The sequence below is a fragment of the Geotrypetes seraphini genome, chromosome 3 (assembly GCF_902459505.1).
Source record: "Geotrypetes seraphini chromosome 3, aGeoSer1.1, whole genome shotgun sequence".
In the NCBI taxonomy this organism is placed as follows: domain Eukaryota; kingdom Metazoa; phylum Chordata; class Amphibia; order Gymnophiona; family Dermophiidae; genus Geotrypetes; species Geotrypetes seraphini.
Genome location: NC_047086.1, coordinates 151,031,656 through 151,053,605, shown reverse-complemented (window position 1 = coordinate 151,053,605; position 21,950 = coordinate 151,031,656). Strand labels below are relative to the sequence as shown.

The 21,950-nt window shown below is 41.4% G+C and overlaps 1 protein-coding gene across 6 annotated transcripts in view; it reads right to left on the bottom strand.

Annotated features, from left to right (window-relative positions):
• The window catches only part of FAM184A (family with sequence similarity 184 member A), a 408,528-nt gene that overhangs the window by 39,441 nt on the left and 347,137 nt on the right, over positions 1-21,950 (bottom strand). For all 6 annotated transcript variants that reach the window (XM_033938486.1, XM_033938491.1, XM_033938492.1 and 3 more), the window contains 2 exons: positions 10,820-10,947; positions 7,540-7,724 (listed from right to left, as the gene is read on the bottom strand). In XM_033938486.1, coding sequence (XP_033794377.1) covers positions 7,540-7,724; positions 10,820-10,947 — 313 coding nt within the window. The remainder of the gene's footprint in view (positions 1-7,539; positions 7,725-10,819; positions 10,948-21,950) is intronic.

Below are 21,950 nucleotides of genomic sequence, written 5' to 3'. Positions count from 1 at the left end.
TATTCCATTCAGTGGCATAGTGAGGGTGGGAGGCACCCTGGGTGGTGGCACCCTCTCACTCTCTTCTCTACCTCTCACTGTTATGTGCGCTCCCCTTCCCTTCCCCTGTACCTGTTTAGCTTCCCTGGCATGAGCAGCATCTCTAACTTGCTGCCCGCGCCGGCTCTCCTTCTTATGTCACTTCCTAGTCATGGGACAGTTTAGTGTTTGTGTATTTTACCGGCGGATTATCAAAATGGCTTACTGTGGTGTTTTCCAAGCTTCCTAGCAATCTCTGACTCTGCCATGCAAATGTATTACAAAGAGGTCATTAATATTTAAAGGAGCACTTTGGGCGATTCCCTAACCTCGCTGTCCTACATTTGCGAGCAAAATTTCCTGACAGGTCTGAGCTGTCATAGCCTTATTTTCTGGGCAATGCCTGAACCTGATTAGCTCAGGCATTGTCAGGAAATTAAGGCCTGCCAAACCTCCCCCCCCCATACACACATACACATATTTCCTGGCAGCAGGAGAGAGGCCCACTCCTTCCCACAGCCATGCAACAACCCTTGACACCCCCTTCCCTCCAGCAGCAGAAGAGATGCCCACTCCCTCCTGGTGCCATGCAACAACCCATGACACCTCCAAGCAGTGAGAGAGATGCCCACTCCACTCCCCCTGCCGTGGTTGTACCCCCAACGACACCTCATGTGCCTCCAATGACCCTGCCCCCTTACCTTGTTTACGAAGTTTGGATGGAGGAATGCCTTTTCCCTCCGGCCAGCAGGCCCGCTCTTCAAAATGGTGGGCCTTCCCCTCCCCGGTGCATCCTGGAATGTGGCGGGGGGGGGGGGGGGCTTAAGGCTCTGATTGACCCAGGTTGCTTAAGGCCCCTCCTGACAACCTGGGCCATTCAGAGCCTTAGGCCCCTCCCCGGATGCACATAGCAGCAGGAGGGAGTGAGCATCTTTCCCACTGCTAGAGAGGTGTCAGAGGTGTTGCTTGGCAGCAGGAGTGGGCATCTCTCCTACTGCCATGGGACGGGGTATTGTAGGGTTGTTTGGCAGCAGGAGGGAGTGGGCATCTCTCCTACTGCTCTGTGTATGTGTGTGTGTGGGGGGGGGGTTACCGATCTTTGATTTTGGTTTTTTAAATTTGTGCTTTTATTCTGTGCATGGGCTGATCGCTATTACCAATGATAAGCACATGTAAATTTAGCGACCCTCCGTGAACTTCATTTGCATGCGCGTTTTTAAAATGTTTTTTAATTGTTACGTAGCGAACGTGACAGTGCCTGTTGGATTTTACTGCAAACATTTGAGAATCTTCCCCTCAGTGGCACATAGACCCCCAGCACTTTCTCTCTTTTCTCCTCCACCCACAATAGAGTCCTAACCCTTTCATGTTCTCTCCTCCTCCCTCCCCAAGCAGCACACAGAGACCCAGAACTCTCTCTTTCCCCACTCCCACAGAAGGAGAGAGAAGAACAAGAAAATAAGCCAGCTGGGGTGCCACTACTACCTCCCTGTCCCTGTGCATAATTCTGTGCAAATTATACACTTTGCAATGGTATAGAATTCTCCTGTGAGTGATACTTCAAACAATCCCTTCTTTTATAATTGACTTTCTCAACTACCTATTCACAAAAGTGAAAAGCTCCTCCATGTCATTTTCTGAAGCATAAATACAGCCCATGATGAATTTCATTTTATCTTTCAATAACTCAGAAACATATGTCACTATCTACTTTCTGTTCTCAGAAGAACAAAATTCTACTTTCCAAGCTTCTAAGTAATCTTTCCTGCTGATACAAGGTTTCCAAACACCAGAAAGCTGATATAGACAATCATTTAAGTAGTAGCTTACAGGGTGTGACCTAAGCAAGAACCTAGTTAACTTTCTGGTGCCAACAATTGGCAAGCAAATCCAATTGAAACAATAGGCAGCCCAGCAACTCACTAGAACAGGGATACAAGGTTAGTTTGATTTTAAAGATACTGTATGTAAGAACATAAGAACATAAGCATCGCCTCTGCCGAGTCAGATCACAGGTCCATCGTGCCCAGCAGTCCGCTCCTGCGGTGGCCCCCCAGGTCAGTGACCTGCAAATGATCCTCTTTTGAAGACATTTTGACCTGTATAGTACCCCCTCTATCTATATCCCTCAATCCCCTTTTCCTTCAGGAACCTGTCCAACCCCTTCTTGAAACCTGAAATCATACTCTGCTCCACCACCTCCTCTGGAAGTGCATTCCAGACATCCACCACCCTCTGAGTGAAGAAGAACTTCCTAGCGTTTGTTCTGAATCTGTCTCCCTTCAATTTTCTTGAGTGCCCTCTTGTTCTTATTTCCCCTGCCAGTCTGAAGAATCTGTCCCTCTCTATCCTCTCTAAGCCTTTTATGATCTTGTAAGTTTCTATCATGTCCCCTCTAAGTCTCCGTTTTTCCAGAGAAAAGAGCCCCAGTTTCTCCAGCCTCTCGGCATATGGAAGGTTTTCCATGCCTTTTATCATTTTCGTTGCTCTTCTTTGGACTCTCTCAAGTGTCGCCATATCTTTCTTAAGGTACGGCGACCAGTATTGAACGCAGTACTCCAGATGAGGGCGCACCATCGCCCGATATAACGGCAAGATAACTTATTTGGTTCTGGTAGTGATTCCTTTTTTGATAATGCCCAGCATTCTGTTCGCCTTCTTTGAGGCCGCTGCGCATTGTGCCCCCGGCTTCATTGTTTGGTCCACCAGAACCCCCAAGTCCTTTTCTAGGTTGCTTTTGCCAATACCATCCCCCTCATGCTATAGTTGTACATCGGGTTTCCTTTCCCTATGTGCAAGACTTTGCATTTCTCTACATTGAAGCACATTTGCCATTTATTCGCCCATTCACTCAGTTTGTTCAGGTCCCTTTGTAGCTTTTACATTCCTCAACAGTTCTAACCCTGCTGGAGAGTTTTGTGTCGTCCGCAAATTTTATTACCTCGCACTTCGTCCCTGCTTCTAGGTCATTAATGAATATATTGAACAGCAGTGGTCCTAGCACTGACCTCTGCGGGACACTGCTTGTAACTGCTTCCCATTCCGAATAGTATCCCTTTACTCCCACCCTCTGCCTCCTGTACTTCAGCCAATTACAGATTCATCTGTGCACGTCTCCTTCCACTCCGTGGTTCCACAGTTTTCTTAGCAGGCGCTCATGGGGTACCTTGTCGAAGGCTTTTTGGAAGTCCAGATATATGATGTCTATGGGGTCACCATGGTCCAATTGTTTGTTTATCCTCTCGAAGAAGCACAGTAGGTTCGTTTGGCAAGATCTTCCTTTACAGAAACCATGCTGGCTGGTTCTCATCAGATTTTTTCTCTCCACATGCTCATCGATGCTGTCTTTGATTAAAGATTCAGCCATTTTCCCTGGAACTGAGGTTAAGCTCACTGGTCTGTAGTTCCATGGGTCGCCTCTGGATCCCTTTTTGAAGACAGGTGTAACATTCGCTATCTTCCAGTCCTCCGGGATTACCCCTGTTTTCAAAGATAGGTTGCAGATCTTTAGTAGTAATTTCATCTCTGAGCTCCTTCAGTATTCTCGGGTGGATTCCATCTGGTCCCGGTGATTTGTCTGTTTTTAATCTATCTATCTGTTTGAGTACGTCTTCGAGGCTCACCTCTATTGACAATAGTTTTTCCTCTTGGACCCCCTTGAAGGTTTTTTCTGGATTCGGCATGTTGGATGTGTCCTCTTTCGTGAAGACTGACGAGAAGAACTTGTTTAATCTGTCCGCCACCTCCTTTTCCTCTTTTACCACTCCCTTCCTGTCTCCCTCATCCAGGGGTCCCACTTCCTCCCTTGCTGGTTGTTTTCCCTTCACATATCGAAAAAATGGTTTAAAGTTCTGTGCCTCCTTGGCAAGTCTCTCCTCATACTCTTTTTTCGCTGTTCTGACCACACGGTGACATTCTCTCTGATGTTTCCTGTGCTCTTTCCAGTTTTCCTCGGTTTTATCTTTTTTACATTTCTTGAAAGATTTTTTCTTGTTTCCTATCACATTTTTAACTTTGTTGGTTAACCAAACCGGGTCTTTTGTTTGATTCCCTTTGCTCCCTTTTCTAAATCTGGGTATATACAAGTTTTGCGCCTCGTTTACCGTATCCTTGAATAAGGTCCAGGCTTGCTCCACCATCTGTGTTTTCCTGGAGCTGTGCTTGAGCTTTCTCTTTACTATTTGCCTCATGGCATCATAGTTCCCTTTCTTAAAGTTGAATGCTGTTGCAATGGTCCTCCCTCCCCTTTGGCATTTCTATTTCCACTTTGAATCGGATCATGTTGTGATCACTGTTTCCTAATGGTCCTACTACTTCCACTTCTTGTGCAGGTCCTTTCAGCCCGCTGAGGATTAAATCCAGTATAGCTGTCCCTCTCGTTGGTTCCCTGACGAGTTGCTCCAAGAAGCAGTCCCGCACAGCCTCCAGGAACTCCGTTTCCTTGGAACATTTTGAAGCTCCATGGCTCCAGTCTATCCCGGGATAATTGAAATCTCCCATAATTATGGTGCTTGCGTTTTTACATTCTCTCCTCAATTCGGCCCTCAGTTCTTCATCCATTGCCTCTGTTTGTCCAGGTGGGCGGTAGTACAGTCCCTTCTTTATCTCGGCTCCCTTTCTTCCTGGTATTTTAACCCATATTGATTCCAGTCGGTCATTTGCCACTGTTATGTCCACTCCGGTCGAGTGAATGGCATCCTTTAATAAAGTGCTACTCCTCCCCCTTTCTGGTGTGTCCTGTCTCTTTGGTAGAGCTTGTACCCTGGCAGTACTACGTCCCATTTGTTTTCTTCGTTCCACCATGTTTCCATGATTGCTATGACGTCTAGGTTCTCATCCTTAGCCATGATTTCTAGTTCGCCCATTTTGCTCTTCAGGCTTCTTGCGTTTGTGTACATACAGTTTAAGTCTTGATAGTTTTGTTTTTTTGTTACTTCCCCTTTTGGTTTGTTGTCCTTGCCGTATGAGCCAAATTTATATGCCCTGCTTCTACCTAGGGTTACCATATTTGTGAAGACAAAAAAAAGAGGGCACATGCCCTGCCCCTGCCTTCTACTATTCTGAGTCCCACCCCTACCTTTCACCCATTTCCTTAGTCCCCCTTCCTCTGTACCCTTTTAGCCTTCATCTACCCTCCACTGCATCACAAATTATTAAGATCCTATCTTCTCATTCTAATTTCAATTTCATTTTGAAAGAGCAATTTGCAGGTTTTGAAATTTCTACTTACATAATTACCTACATTTTAAAAAAGATAAGTAAATGATGATACTGCTGTTGAGCTTGATTACAACCTCAAAAAAGCTTCACAAAGGAAAATGAAAAACAAAAAGCAAACTTCAAAATAAAGTCAAAAGGAGGCAGTTTTTAAACAAGAGTATATCAGCTTTATTCCAAAAACATAAGAACATAAGCAATGCCTCTGCTGGATCAGACCTGAAGTCCATCGTGCCCAGTAGTCTGCTCATGTGGCAGACAGGTCCAGGACCTGTGCAGTAATCCTCTATACTCCTCTTTCCCCTTTTCCAGCAGGAAATTGTCCAATCCTTTCTTGAACCCCAGCACTGTACTCTGCCCTATTACGCCCTCTGGAAGCGCATTCCAGGTGTCCACCACACGTTGGGTAAAGAAGAACTTCCTAGCATTCATTTTGAATCTGTCCCCTTTCAACCTTTCCCATTGCCCTCTTGTTCTTTTATTTTTCGAAAGTTTGAAGAATCTGTCCCTCTCTACTCTCTCTATGCCCTTCATGATCTTGTAAGTCTCTATCATATCCCCTCTAAGTCTCCTCTTCTCCAGGAAAAAGAGTCCCAGTTTTCCCAAAATCTCAGCGTATGAAAGGTTTTCCAAACCTTTTATCAAACATGTCGCTCTTCTCTGAACCCTCTCGAGTATCGCCATATCCTTCTTAAGGTGCGGCGACCAATATTGGACGCAGTACTCCAGATGTGGACGCACCATCACCTGATACTACGGCAGGATAACTTCTTTCGTTCTGGTTGTAATACCCTTCTTGATTATGCCTAGCATTCTGTTTGCCTTCTTAGCGGCCGCTGCGCACTGTGCCGTCGGCTTCATTGTCATGTCCACCATTACCCCCAAGTCCCTTTCTTGGGTACTCTCATTCAATAACATCCCTCCCATCGTATAGTTGTACCTTGGGTTTCTGTTTCCCACATGTAATACTTTACATTTCTCAATATTGAACTTCATCTGCCATCTCGTCGCCCATTCCACTAGTTTCAAGTCCTTTGCAATTCTTCGCAGTCCTCTTTAGTCTGAGCTCCACTAAATAATTTTGTGTCGTCCGCAAATTTTATTATCTCAAACTTCGTCCCTGTTTCTAGATCATTTATGAATATATTAAATAGCAGCGGCCTGAGCACCGAGCCCTGCGGAACCCCACTCATGACCCTCCTCCAGTCCAAGTCTTCACTCCTACCCTCTGTTTCCTACCCGCCAACCAGTTTCTGATCCATCTATGTACGTCTCCTTCCACCCCATGGTTCTTCAGTTTCCGGAGTAGGCGTTCATGAGGCACCTTGTCAAAGGCTTTTTGGAAATCTAGATATATGATGTCTATGGGGTCTCTTTTGTCCATCCATTTGTTAATTCCTTCGAAGAAGTGCAATAAGTTCATTAGGCACGATCTCCCCTTGCAGAAACCATGTTGGCTGGTTATCAGAAGTTCGTTTCTTTCAAAATGCTTATCGATGTTTTCTTTTATCAGTGCTTCTGCCATTTTCCCCAGAACCGAGGTCAGACATGTTAGAATAAAACAAACCACAGACTAAAGAATACCGTATTTTTTGCTCCATAAGACGCATCCTAGATTTAGAGGAGGAAAACAAGAAAAAAAAATATTCTGAACCAAATTCTCCCTGCCAGGCTCTGTACCCAACCCCATACTCCCTGCCAGGCTCTGTACCCTGTCCCCCCTCTGGTTGTCTAGTGGTAGGCAGGTGCCGTCAGCTCCCGCGAGTCTCGCAAAAACCAACAGCACCATTTGGACAGCGGCGCAGGACCAGGCAGGCGCGTTCGGGGTTTGCGCCTGCTTTTCACTTCTGTGGCAGATGGGAGAGCCTGCCGATGCAGCGCTGGGCCGAGCTGACACCATTCGGGCAGCGGCACAGGACCAGGTAGGCGCGCTCGGGGCTCGTGCCTTCCTGGCAGATGGGGATTCAGGTAGCCTTCCAGCAGGGGAGCCTGCCAATGCAGGGCTGGACCGCCAGGATTACATCAAGGTACTGGGGGGTGAGGCGCGTGTTATTTGCTGCATAAGACGCACCCTTATTTCTACCCCCTTTTTGGGGGTGGAAAAAGTGCATCTTATGGAGCGAAAAAGGTAAGTTCTAAAGAAAAAAGGTAATAAAAGTAAATATTTTGAGCTATAGTGTATCTAGATCAGAGTTTCTGAAACCTGTCCTACTGATTCTACAGTCAGGATTTCATGTGGAGTCAATAGGAGCGCTTTTGGAAACCAAATAAAAAATGATTATCTAAATATAATGCACACTATACCTTATCTGCTGGTTGGCATCACTCCGTATTCTGAGAATTTCATTCCCCTTGAACTCTAGCTCTTTGGTTAGTGTATTTATGTTTTCATGAAAAGCCACAATACTTTTATCCAGATCAGAGATATGGTGGTCTCGATGTTTTAACTCATCCTGCAAATCTGATATTCGGCTCAGACACTTCTTCTCCTATGAGTAAAGCAAAAAAGATTCACAATGGATTCTATAAATTACATATGTAACTTAAAGTTCACATCTTAAATCAAATGAGAAGTCAATCATAGGGGTTGCCCCATTAGAAGTGACCAGGAGATTTGGAAGTTAGCAACTTTGGGCTAATTTTTGGCTAATATAGCATTGATTGGGGGACTGGAAACCTTTGCAGTTATTCTGTATTAACTTTTATGAATATTAATGTGAAGATATTGGGAAGGGAGTGCATTTATCGATATAATTTTTTATAGCATGTGATGTGGTCTACTAAAAGTAGAGAGAGTGTCCATTTGTACTAGGAATTTTGTATTGTATTTATCATATTTTATTATATTTTGTCTCTTGGTTCTCATCTGGGGGGGTGGGGGAAGCAGATTATAAAAATACATAAATGAAATGAGACTTAAACTCTTGCTAATAGTAAATGAAATTGGAGTCAAATTGTGATACCTACCATTTTACTGGATTAATTCAATATATCTGTGACTACCTTTCAAGAGCTACACTCCCTTCATCAGTTGAATTAGAAGAGAGCTAAAAAAATATTGATAGATGACATAAGGTAGTTCAATTAAAAAATATCACCCTCAATTTGTTTCTTGATATTCAGTTGTAGTATATAAGAACATAAGAATAGCCTTACTGGGTCAGAGCAAAGGTCTATCAAGACCAGTAGCCCATTTTCACAGTGGCCAATCCAGGTCACTAGTACCTGGCCAAAACCCAAGCAGTAGCAATATTTCATGCTACCGATCCAGGGCAAGCAGTGGCTTCCCCCATGTCTTTCTCAATAACAGACTATGAACTTTTCCTCCAGGAACTTGTTCATACCTTTCTTAAAATCAGCTACACTATCCGCTCTTACCACAGCCTCTGACAATGCATTCCCAGAGCTTAACTATTCTCTGAGTGAAAAAAAATTTCCTCCTATTGGTTTATTTCCCTGTAATTTCATCGAGTGTCCCCTAGTATTTGTAATTTTTGATGGAGTGGCAAACCAATCCACTTGTACCTGTTCCAATTCAGGATTTTGTAGTCTTCAATCATATCTCCCCTCAGTCATCTCTTTTCCAAGCTGAAGAGCCCTAACCGTTTTAGTCTTTCCTCATTTCAGAAAATTTGTGATTGGTATCTAAGCAGTGCTGCACCATAGGTGCCTCTATTTTGCCACAGGTCAAACAAGACCTATGTTCAATATCTCTTATTCTAAATTGTCGTGAGGTCTGCCCAATATATAATAAATTACAAGGACAACTAATAGCATAAATAATTCCACTTGTATTGCAGGACGTATATGATGTCAAAATATACTCTCTGCGATCTAATGGATTAATGAAAGATAGTCCTTCCTGCATATTACTACATACTGAGCAATGTCCACATCTATGGTGCAGCACTGCTTAGATACCAATCACAAATTTTCTGAAATGCGCTGCTGGATTATAAGAAAGTTGTATCCTTCTAGTAAGGGGGGCGATTTCAAAGAGTACCTTAGACAAAGGGAACAAAAATGGATATTTAGATTAAAAACTTGCACCCCACATGGCTTAAATGCTAGGATAGAGTGGCGCGCATTTTTTTGAATAGATACCCGGAAGTAACTACGATTGGTTGGTTCTTCTGTGTTTCATAAATGGTGATTGGTGCAGTGCTACTTCCTTTTTTCCTTTATAAGCTCGGACAAATGCCGAGCCGCTATTTCTTTAGGAGAGAATCATTGAAGCGGTAGCTCGTAACTTAAAGCAAGTAGTTTTATAGTAGGGGCATAATTTTTTAAAAAGTGTCTATTCTCGAAAGTTACTAGATGCATTGTGTTTTTCAGATAATCCCCTGATGCAGCTGAAGGGCGAAACAGGGCTTGTCGGGATATCTCTGTGATGTACAAATGAGATTTAATGTAACTTTTCAAGTGTGGTAGATCGGTACTGCACTGGACCTTTAACTGCAGACTGTGGTGATTTTGTAATATCGAAAGAGATTACTAAGATAAGTGCTTATTTTTTCATTTCACTAAATTTTGAAAAAGCATTGAATAAGGATCACTTTAAAAAAGAAAATAGTGAGTTTAAAGCGGTGCTGTATGAGACCAAGGATGTATTTCTCTATGACAATGATATCTTTGTCATAGATGGTTTCACAGGAATGTTCCTGAGAAACACTGAGGTCTCTTCCGCTTTTATAAACTGAAGAATATATGGCACATAATTTCCGATATTAGGAGTGTATGAATATCATTTTGGTGTGGTTATATTTAATTAATTATTATACATACATAGTTAGTACATCTTCCAATTAAATTATAATTACTTCATTAAGGTCCAATGATAAATTGCATACACCAGCAATGTTCTTTTGGTTAGTTTTGATCACTTGATTTCTTGACAATCTTATTTCATTACTAATTTTCCCTAGCAACAATAATGATTTAGTTATCACATGCTATTTAGTTTTGCTCCTGTCAGCAATAAAAGGGGTGTTCTATTTCAGTGCATTGCACATCTTGTAATGTGTTCACTTAGGGCTCAGTGACCCCTGTTCTAAGACTTAGGGTGCTTCCTCTATTCTGTTAATGGAACAGGGTGCAGCTGGGTCAAAGCCTTTAAGCAATCACTTTACCAGAAATACTGAAATGGAAGCTTTTTATATCATTCACCTTCATCTTATATATACTGGTGTCTTTCTTTGGGTTTCCCAGGCAAGGGGTGTCTTGCACATATTTGGGTTATGGGCCCTCCTTATATCCTGCTTAATACTATTATTGCCATCATAAGTCAGTAATATTAACAATGATTTTATCAAGTTTCAACATTAACTTATTAAAAAGTGTTAATTCCATTTTTTAAAATAAAAAGCAGTGAGTAGATAATAACATTATCAACAGTTAAGCTGATGAAATAGATCTAGTACAAGGAATTAATATCTTCTGTTTCATCTAATCAGATGCCTTATATAATAATCTGTGTACTGCTTATCACAATCATCTACTTCATTTATATTATTATACCATAGCATTGTGGATATAAATGCTTACTAGTCTGTTCAATATGCACTTTTATTCGTCTTGACAGTACCTGCTCTCGGCTATGTTCTATGCTTCTTTCAAGGTCCACAGTTACTACTGCCATTTCTTGCTGATGATTATGCCTTAGCTGGTCGACCACTGCTGCATGTTGACGGTTTAAATCAGAACGCAAGGAAGCTAGTTATCATAAATAAAGGATTACAAGTTATTGTGGTTCATAGCAGAAGATTTATTTTTTAGTCAAAATATTAACAGAAGCATATTTACTAACTATGGTTTGTCTATGCCCTCATTTGCACAGATCTATGTATGTATAGCAATATTTACATATATGGATTATACACATGCAAATATCAATTTTAGAAACCCACTATTTGCATGTGTAAATCCTTGGGACACCTGCGTAGCTTTCTAGGGGTATGGGGGGGGCATGGTTTGTGAGCTCTCTAAGAACGGGTAATTATTTTCCATTTTACAGCAGAAAAACATATTTGTTTGAAATTTCCACATTGGCTTTTGCACCTTCCCCATGAAAAATGCAAGTGCCAATAAAAGGACCTAGTGCTGTTTGCTCTGAATACCTACATGGACAGATGTTATACTCAGCCCTTTCCTTCCATCTCTGAGGGAGGCCAGGGAATAACAACCAAACACATATTAAAGTTTAAAACATACAGGGTATTTTGAGCCCTGCTCAATTAGGCAGTATCCACCCAAGCATCTCTCACTGTGCCATGGGCTGCAGACTATTTTATTAACTTTATGACATCATTTCATTTATTATTATTCATATGTAAGTTAGTACATTTTCTAATCACTATTCAATTACTTGATTAAGATCCAATGTTAAATTGCACATAACTGCATTTTGCCACTAGGTCCATATTTGTAGGCAGAAAATATTACCCAGGCAGAGGGAGTAGTTCCATGTACAAGTTGTCTTCAGCTTGAATCCCTCATGAAAGAAGTAAAAGAACTGAGAGAGGAGATGGCAATACTGAGAAGCATCCATGAGAATGAGAGGTACATCGATGAAATGGTTTATGAGGCATCAAAGATTTCTAGCAGTTGGGAAGAAGAGGCTGTGCTGAGGGAAGGCAGCTGGACTCAGATTATAGAACACTGCAAGACTGGTACTGTGACTTTCCCCACCCTTGAACTGATGAACTGGTATGCTGTCCTGGAAGGAGGAGATAAGAGTATCCCAAGGAAAGGAAGGACAAAGTTTCAAATCCCAAAAATTACTGGATCTGTGACCACTAGGAGGCTTAAGGTAGTGGTAGTTGACGATTCCCTTTTGAAGGGTACAGAAGCATCCATCTGCAGACCAGACATGATGTCATGAGAGATATGCTGTCAGCCTGGTGCCAAAGTCCAGGATGTTATGGAGAGCTTGCCGAGACTCATCAAGCTTGATGACTAGTATCCAATGCTGCTCATCCACATTGGCACTAATAATGCTGCCAGGTACCCCTGCGAATGTGTCATAAATGACTTTGTGGCTCTTGGAGAGAAGGTGAAGCAGTCAGGTATGCAGGTAATATTCTCGTCCATCTTCCCTGTCAAGGGTAAAGGCCAGGGCAGAGAAGCTTGCATCCTGGAGATGAATGCGTGGCTACTTGGATGGTGTTGTCGAGAGCGTTTTGGCTTCCTGGACCATGGGATGATTTTTCAAGGGCTGCTGAGCAGGAATGGTGTCTATCTATCAAAGAAGGGAAGAAGTGTCTTCGCCAGCAGGCTGGCTAATCTACTGAAGAGGGCTTTAAACTAGAAGAAGTGATGGGGCAGGATATCAAAGCTCCTGGGTGAGTATAAGCCCTCAGGTAAGTAAATCACTGAATACCTCTACATGGATGGGAAAAGGGGGCAATATCTGGAAAGCAGTATATACTAATGCTCGAAGTATGGGAAACAAGATTCTGGATCTAGAAGCTGTGATGGAAGGAGAGGAGTTGGATATAGTTGCGATCACAGAGACATGATTCACAGAGAACCATGACTGGGATGTAGTTATACTGGGCTATAATCTGTTCAGGAAAGACAGGGTAGGAAGAAAAGGAGGAGGGAGTAGTGTTATATGTTAGAAACATAGAAACATGATGGCAGATAAAGGCCAAATGGCCCATCTAGTCTGCCCATCCACAGTAACCATTATCTCTTTCTATCTCTGAGATTCCACGCCTATCCCAGGCCTCCTTGAATTCAGACACAGTCTCTCTTTCCACCACCTCTTCCAGGAGACTGTTCCATGCATCTACCACCCTTTCTGTAAAAAAGTATTTCCGCAGATTACTCCAGAGCCTATCACCTCTTAACTTCATCCTATGCCCTCTTTTTGCAGAGTTTCCTTGCAAATGAAAGAGACTCGACTCATGCATATTTATTTTAAAATTTTCTATACAGTTTAAAATTAAATGGTTTACATAATTTACATACATAATTTTAAAACAAAAACATGTTAAAATAAGCATACAAACAATCCTCAGAAATCATGTCTACAAAATAATACCATAGCCTACCTAGATGCGCTAGATGTGGTGTATTTAGATTTTAGCAAAGCCTTTGATAGTGTTCCAACCAGACGTCTAATAAATAAACTGAGTGCCCTTGGGATGGGTCCCAAAGTGACAGGCTGTGTCAGGAACTGGTTGAGTGGAAGGCAACAGAGGGTAATGATCAATAGAGATTGTTCTTTGTCTTGAATCCCTGGAGGGTCTGTTATAGGGGAAACCACCCTCCAGGGATTTAAGACAAAGTTGGACAAGTTCCTGCTAAACTGGAACGTACGCAGGTGAGGCTGTACTCATTTAGAACACTGCTCTTTGATCTGGGGGCTGCCATGTGAGTGGACTGCTGGGCACGATGGACCACTGGTCTGACCCAACAGGGGCAATTCTTATGTTCTTAGGAAAGGGATGTTACCAGTAGTGTGCCCTAAGGTTCTGTTCTTGGGCCTGTTCTTTTTAACATTTTTATAAACAATATTGCTGAAGGGTTGTCGGGTAAGATTTGCCTCTTTGCAGATGATACTGAAATCTGCAACAGAGTACCGAAATCTGCAATAGAGCAGGCACCCCAGATGGGGTGAATAACATGAAGATCTGGCGAAGCTTGAAGAATGGTTGAAGTTTGGCAGCTAAAATTTAATGCTAAGAAATGCAAGGTCATGCATTTGGGCTGCAAAAACCTGAGGGAACGGTACAGTTTAGCATGAGTCGAGTCTCTATCATTTGAAAACTCTGAAATGAGAAGGCATATGATGAAGTTAAGAGGTGATAGGTTCCGGAATAATCTAAGGAAATACATTTTTACAGACAAGGTGGTAGATGTGTGGAAAAGTCTCCCTGAAGAGGTGGTGGAGACAGAGACTGTGTCTGAATTCAAGAAAGCGTTGGATAGGCATGTGGGAACTCTTAGAAAGAGGAAGAGATAATGGTTACTGCGGATGGGCAGACTAGATGGGTCATCTGGACTTTATCTGCCATCATATTTCTATGTTTCCTACTTCATTAGTAATTTTCCCTAACATTAGCAACTCTATAATGGTTTTAATGAATCAAGCACAATTAGTTTTGCTTCTATAAGCAATTTAGGGGGTTACATCTAGACCAGGGGTGTCCAACCTTTTGGCTTCCCTGGCCGCATTGGCTGAAAAAAATGCACGAACAGAGGAGGGAGCCAGCAAGACGGTAAACACCCGGGGGCAGCAGAGGAAAACACTACATTGTCCTCAACCGGGGCCGCACAAAATACTTCACAGGGCCGCCTGTGGCCCTTTGGCCGCAGGTTGGACACCCCTGATCTAGACCATCTGAGATCATCATTTATTTCAATGCATTGGGCATCTTGTTCCCTGTTCTAGAATTTAAATCAGTAAACATGACACTTCCTCTATTGTGTCACTGGGATCCTTCTCTTTCCCAACCTGTAGGATGTACTATAGCAGCTGAGTTAAACATCTATTTTTAAACTTTAAGTAACAGCTTGTTAGTAATATTAAACTAGAGAATGACATGGGGACAAATTTGTCCCTGTCCCCGTAGGAACTCAATTTCATCATCCCTGTGAGTTTTGTTGCTGTCCCTGTCCTTGCCCCATTCCTGTAAGCTCTGCCTTAACTGCACAAACCTCGAACACTTATGAAAAATTTGTCTCTACAGGTGTAATTCTCTATATTAAACCAAGGAATATTTTTTACTTAAAGTATGCTCTCTATCTTCCAGCTTCATCTATAGCAGTGTCTTTTTCCTTTGTTTCAGGTATCCTATGGAAGGGGTGTCATAAGAACATAAGAATTGCCACTGCTGAGTCAGACCAGTGGTCCATCATGCCCAGCAGTCCGCTCACGCGGCGGCCCTCTGGTCTAAGACCAGCACCCTAACTGAGACTAGCCCTACCAGCACACATTCTTGTTCAACAGAAACTTGTCTAACTTTGTCTTGAATCCTTGGAGGGTGTTTTCCCCTATAACAGCCTCTGTCACATACATATTGGGATATGGGCCCCCCTAAATCCTGCTTAATACTATTATTCCAATCTATGCATAAAGCACTGTAACAGGTGTTATCCGAGGACAGCAATAAGATATACTCACATGTGAGTGATGTCATCCACAGAACCTGGTATGGACAGTGCACGTGTACTGTCACTGTCTCGCTTCTGCCCATACTGCGCATGCCCAACTGCCATCCTGCCCGACATCAGCTTATAGGACCATCAGTTCAATAACAAAGGTAAGAAGCCAACTATGGAGGTAGGAGGGTTATGAGAATATCTGTCTGCAGTCCTTGGATAACACCTGTTACAGGTATGTATACTTTATCCCAGGACAAGTAGGCAGCACATTCTACATGTGGGACTCCCTACCTGCCAGGATCATGTCTCTGAGAAGATATGTTTGATTCTATCATGAGCCTGGTGAAATCAAAAGAGTTATTGGTGTCTAAGTGGAGAACTGATTGGCTGAACCAATTATCCCATCTGGAATGATTCTCCAAACAGCGGGATATGAAGCTATGAATTGAGGAGCAGGTGGCTACTTTACAGATGTCCTCAATGAGAGTAGAACATAAGTGAGCTACTGAAATTGCCATCACTGTTTTGCCTAACTCTAAATGTTACAGAGAGCTAGCACAAAACAAAACTAATATGCTAGCTTCTTTAGATGAAATAAACATTAATTAGCAATAGAAAGAAAAGAAATGCATCATCATGGATTTCAGCATCCTAGCCTCTCACAAACTGGGAATCTCCTTCATGGTCAGGCAGGAGCTCCACAGGAGGGGCTCTGGGCAGTGGATCCACTCCATAGATGAGCTTCTGCTGAACAACACCAAGAAGCTACCTTTTCTAATAACAATCACACGTAATGTTTAACTTCCCACATACATAAGCCCAAATATGGGGATACACTCCCTATTATACAAAAGTAAGTGAAAAACAAGTTGTATATCATATAGAAAAACAAGTTATCAACATGTTCCCATGATCTAATATCAGAATGTTAAAATACAGGTCAGTTGAAATACGAGTCAGCCAGAACAACAGATGTTCTGGCTAGACCATATGGGTCAGCTTAGAACAATAGTCAACTATAAGAATGGAAGACATGAAAATAAAAATGGATTTGCTCAATAAAAATGTTCTGAAGTACCTCTAAACAAACAATATCATATAAACATTGACTTGCATTGCTTCAAAATGCATCTGGACATTCCAATACGGAACACAAATTCCTCCCCTCCATCCCTATATTCAATGGATCCATAGTTGAGATCAGGTATAGCAGAATATCCAAAGCAAAGCTCATATATTCAATAGCCTACTACATGCTGTGGCTGACATAGTTAACCAGTAGGGTTCCCAAGTACTTTGGATTCATTTTGCCAGTAAGGAAGATAAATCAGAGACCCTGCAACGTTCCAAAGATAATGTCTGTATCATGATGGATCTCCAGGTCTGCAAGGTTGGAGGTGTTAGTAAAATCCACAATTACATAATGCATTCCAGACCATCTAAGAAACTTTATAAAGCCTTTTTTATGTTGGCGAATATTCGATGGAACTCCAAAGAGAAGATGAATTCTAGATTTAATAGGGAACCACCAAATGTTTGAAATTGGAAAATCCAGTGCCAAAAGGTGGCAGGCATTTCTACAACATATGATCCAAGATAGTATCCACTTGCCCACATTTCAAACAAGTTCCCGAAGTTGTAACATGAAGTAATGCTGCCTTTTGTGGAGCTAGATATAATCTCACAATTTTGTACTGCAGTTCTTAAAATTCCATATTAAAGTGCACAGCACATAACTGTTGTATTACAGTTTCAATTAGATCTTACGGGAGAGAAAACCCCAAACCAACAGTATAGTGGCTCAATACTTGGGCATAGTCAGTTGGCAAATGTCCCTTCAGATGCATATGATGGAATTGAAGTGGGACCTGCATTTGGGAGCCCAATGTAAACATTGAAAAGAATGTCTTCAGTCAAATAGGAAACATCCAAAGTGCCTATATAATGCCACAATTGAAAGCATGCAAAAATGTCACTGTGCTACAAGTGGTACTCCATCTTAAATTCTTGAAAAGATTTTATTGTCCCCTTCCTCTAACAACACCTGAAAGATGTACTTAATCCCTTTATGTTTCCACTTCTAAAAGGTGAGGTTATCACAGCCTGGTAGAAAAGTGCCATTGTGACATATAGGCAAAAATGTCTATCTATTCAATGAAATTTACAGATCCATTTCCATAGCTTACACAAGGGGAAACCAAAGAAATGATCTGTCATTCATGAGGAACGGGAAGCTGGAATAGTATGAAGATATGCACTAAAATGTTCATTGCCCAACAAGGACAGTTCTATAGTTGTATTAGAAAAATTATTTGTATTACGAAATCAATCATTAACATGCCTCATTCCACATGCATTCAACAAGTTCATATTCAATAAACCTAGCCCTCCCTTTAAACACTGGTAAAGCTATAAATTTCAAGGCAAGATGGGCCCTCTTCCCTTTCCATAGGTAATTTTGCAACAGTTTAGCTAGGATTCTCTCATCTTTAACCTTTAAGTAGAGAGGGAGTAATTGAAATGTGTATAAACAACACAGGACAACAAGCATATTGTGTAGGTGAATTCTCCCTTTCAAACACAATGGATAAACCTTCCATAAGTGAAGTTTAATTTTTAAGGAATCCAATAAGGGCAATTAATTAGCATCATATAATTTTGTAGGATCAGAGGTAAGACGAACTCCTAAACAACGGAAGTGTCCAGGGGCTCATTGCAAAGGAAATTTACCCCGTATTGATCCTGTAAGGACCTCTCTCAGGGCAAAGTCACTGACTTCTGCAGATTGAGTTGGAACTTTGTTAAGAATCTATACTCTTCAATCAGTTCTGTTGTTAATGGTTAAGGATGATTCAGGGCTCATCAAAACACATAAAATATCATCCGCAAATGTTAATGTCTTAAACTCTACTTCCCCGATGGTTAACCCCCATATTAGACCTTCTTTCTTAAGAGTATAAAAATGGATTTTGAAAAGGATAATGCTTATCAAAAGCTCAAACTTTACCTGCCGTGACATGGCATTCCAATGTCAGTCCATTCCGAGCAGAGCAAAAAGAGATACAATCTGCTAGTCATGTTGAGATGGCTTTCTTGGAGACAGGAGCTCCAAGTCTGTTTGGATCAAATGACACTAACAGTTGAGCAGAAGTTCTGTGAGATTTAGTCCAATCCTAGTAAGTGAGAGCATGTTTATAGTCCAATGTGTGGAGTGCTGCTTCACCAGATTGAGCATGTGGTCTTGGAAAGAAGATAGGAAGAACTATAGTCTGGATGATATGACATAACATCAGCCTTACTGGGCCAGACCAATGGTCAAATAGCCCAGTATTCCATCCTCACAGTGGCCAATCCAGGTCACTAGTATCTGGCAAAAACTCAAAAAGTACAAATATTCCATGCTACCGATCCAGGGCAAGCAGTGGCTTCCCCCATGTCTGCTCAATAACAGACTATTGACTTTTCCTATATTAAACTAAGATTTATATACTGGTTCATTCCTGAAAACATAGGGCTCAACTCGGTTTACAATAAAATTTGTTTACAAGAAAATATTGATATTAAAATAAATCATTAAGAATTACATTCTAAAAATACTGAAACATAGTTTTCAAGATTTTATGAAAAACCTGAAGAAAGGTGCATGATCTTATCTAGAAGGGAAGATCATTCCATAACATGATCAATAAAAAAGAAAAAGAATGAGCAATTTTGCTAGTTGATCGAATATCTTTAACAGAAGGAAAAGAAAACTTGTATATATGAATAGTTTTACAGCCTGAAGATCTTGGTGAGTTCAAAGTCAGAGATATCAGCGAATCAAATAGTCCATGAATGATTTTAAAAACAATACAGGCGCATTTAAACTAACTCTAAAGTGGAATGGAAGCCAGTGTAAGTTCCTCAGCAATGGAAACACATGATCAAATTTTGATTTCTCAAAGATTAATCGTGCAGCAGTGTTCTTTATCAGTTGTAATCTTTTTTGATTACCTTTCCTTAAACCAACATAGATGGAATTGCAATAGTCCAGTTGGGCTAAAATAACTGACTGAACCAGTATTGCAAAATGGTATTGATGAAATAAAGAGCAAACACTTTTCAATGTATGTAAAGTGAATAAAAATGTCTTAATCAAATTATTTACTTGATAGTGAAATGAAAGGGAGGAATCTAAAATGATTCCCAATACTCTGGAGAACTCTATTGGCAAAACTTCACCTGCATTAAAAGTATGTTCTTGGAATGTTTGTAAATTCTGGGCCAAACCCAAGCAATTTGTTTTTTGTTAAATTTAATTTTATTTGAACTTGTAAAAACCAACAATGTAATTTAGAAATACAAGAATTTATATTGGAGAGAACGAGAACTAGAAGACCTTGAGCATGCATAGATGCTCAAGGCCCAGAACAAGCAAGAGGGAGGATCTTCGGGCACCGGCATGTCCTGTGAGTTGGTGCTGGTGTCAGATAGGGGTAAGAAATTGTGTTTGGGTGGGTGAGTGGGTGATGCCGGATCACAGTGGGGGGCGACGCGAACGGGGTGGGGATGCCGGATTGCGGGGGGGCTCGCAGATCAAGTCAACGCTCAGTTTGCGAGGCATGATTTGTGGGAATGTTTTGCTCGTCTTGCAAAACACTTGCAAACCGCATTACTCACAAACTGAGGTTTGACTGTATTTTATAAATGAGGTTAACCAAGAAATATCCTGGCTTGGAATATCTTGAAAGAAATAAGATGGACATGGATCGAGGGAGCAGTTGTTCCGATTTAGTCTGTTACATGAAGTCCTAATCTGATCTTCTGTTGTATGTGCAAATTCTCTCCAATATCTGTCCTAACATATATTATTTACAGACGAGGGACTAAAAACTTGTACTCTACTTTAGGAAAGAGAGCTCTAATGTTTTTGATTTTGTCATTAAAAAACTGTGCAAGTTCATCTGCATTAGGTACACTACTCTCATGTCTGTTCTTGTCCATTGTGGTAAGCAATCTCCAAAGTATGAATAAGGCTTTACTATGATCTTTAGTTCTTCCAATTTTATTTCCATAGTAAGTCTTTCGAGCTTTATTTAGTTCTAATTTATAGATTGAGATATTTCTTCTCCAGTTCAATTTATCTGTGTCCAACTTACTTTTCTTCCAATTTCATTCCAATTTTATGTATTTACGCTTAAGCTTACGATGATAAGTAGTATACCAGGGTGCTTTTTGGACATAATGAACTGATTAAGGCCTAAATTCACTAAGCCCACTGACTGTGTTTGCGATTGTTTACCAACCTGATTCACTAACCTTTGTGCTGATCATTCTCCGATCCGATTCGATCCGCACATGCAAATGAGGGGGAACGGCATGCAAAGTAGGAAGGATGCGATTCACAAAACAATTTCAGGAACACCGACTGGGCTGCCCATTCAAAAAACAAGTGACTGCTGAGGACCAGTCGCTTGTGCAAAAACCCTGCTCTCTGCCCTAATTCTCCTGCTCTTGCCACCCTGCTCTCTACCCTGATTCTCCTGCTCTTACCGCCCTGCTCTCTGCCCCGACTCTGTAGTTTTAACCAGCGGTGCAGCCCTGCTTTCAACCCGCAGGTTAAAACCACAGGCTTGCAAAAGTTTCCAGCTCTAAAAAAAGAAAAAAAGTTTCCAGCTCTTCCTTCACGGTGAGCATGCATAGACCATGCTCAAGGATCGTTCTCCAGTGATCTGGGCGGTCGGTGAGGGCGTGCCTCCAATCGCCCCCATTTGCATGAGGATGAGTTAAGAATTCATCGGCCTTCTACGGATCGCACATGAATCAGACATGATCGGGAAGGTAAGTGAACCTAGCCCTTAGAGATTAAAAGAGCCAAATGATCTAACGTTTTTGTTGATTCTTCCTTCCATAGGTTCAATATACCATCAATTTCACAATCTAAAGGAGAATCAGGAAGGACAGATAAATTTACCCCAAATTCCTTGACGTTAACCCTTTTTCTCATATTTAGTAATCTACCTTATGTCATTTTGTGAATTTTTTTTTTTACTTTTTACATTTATCACAGCTCTATAAATAAATTCAATTTAAATATAATTACAATAATTATGAAGTGTTCAGACCAATACCCATAAATTCAGTGATCTCACTGAACTGGAGTATAATTGGGACCATCATATCACTTCTTTCGTCCCTTTGCCAGCCTCTTTCATTTATACAATACAATAGATCTTATTGTGTATGCTTATAAGGAGATAGATTTCACTTATCTTGAAGGAAACTTCAATGGGCTTGGCCTCTGTCTCCTTAGTCTCCCAGGGAGTGGTGTATTACATAGTGTGTCCCTGTGGTCTCCCATATATAGGTCAGACCAGCCGAAAAATAAAAATAAGAATAACAGAACATCTAAGTAATATAAGAAAGGAAAGAATTTCCGCCCCCCTGGTAGCCCATTGGATACAAGAGTCTCACTCTTTGGAGGAATTAAAGTATACGGTTTTGATTCATTTAGATTTATATGAAGGGGACATTACAAAATGCTTGCTGCAAAAAGAACAACGTCTTATCTTTAATAAAAATACATTGCATCCATATGGTCTTAATTCCGAAATCGAATGGCTAAA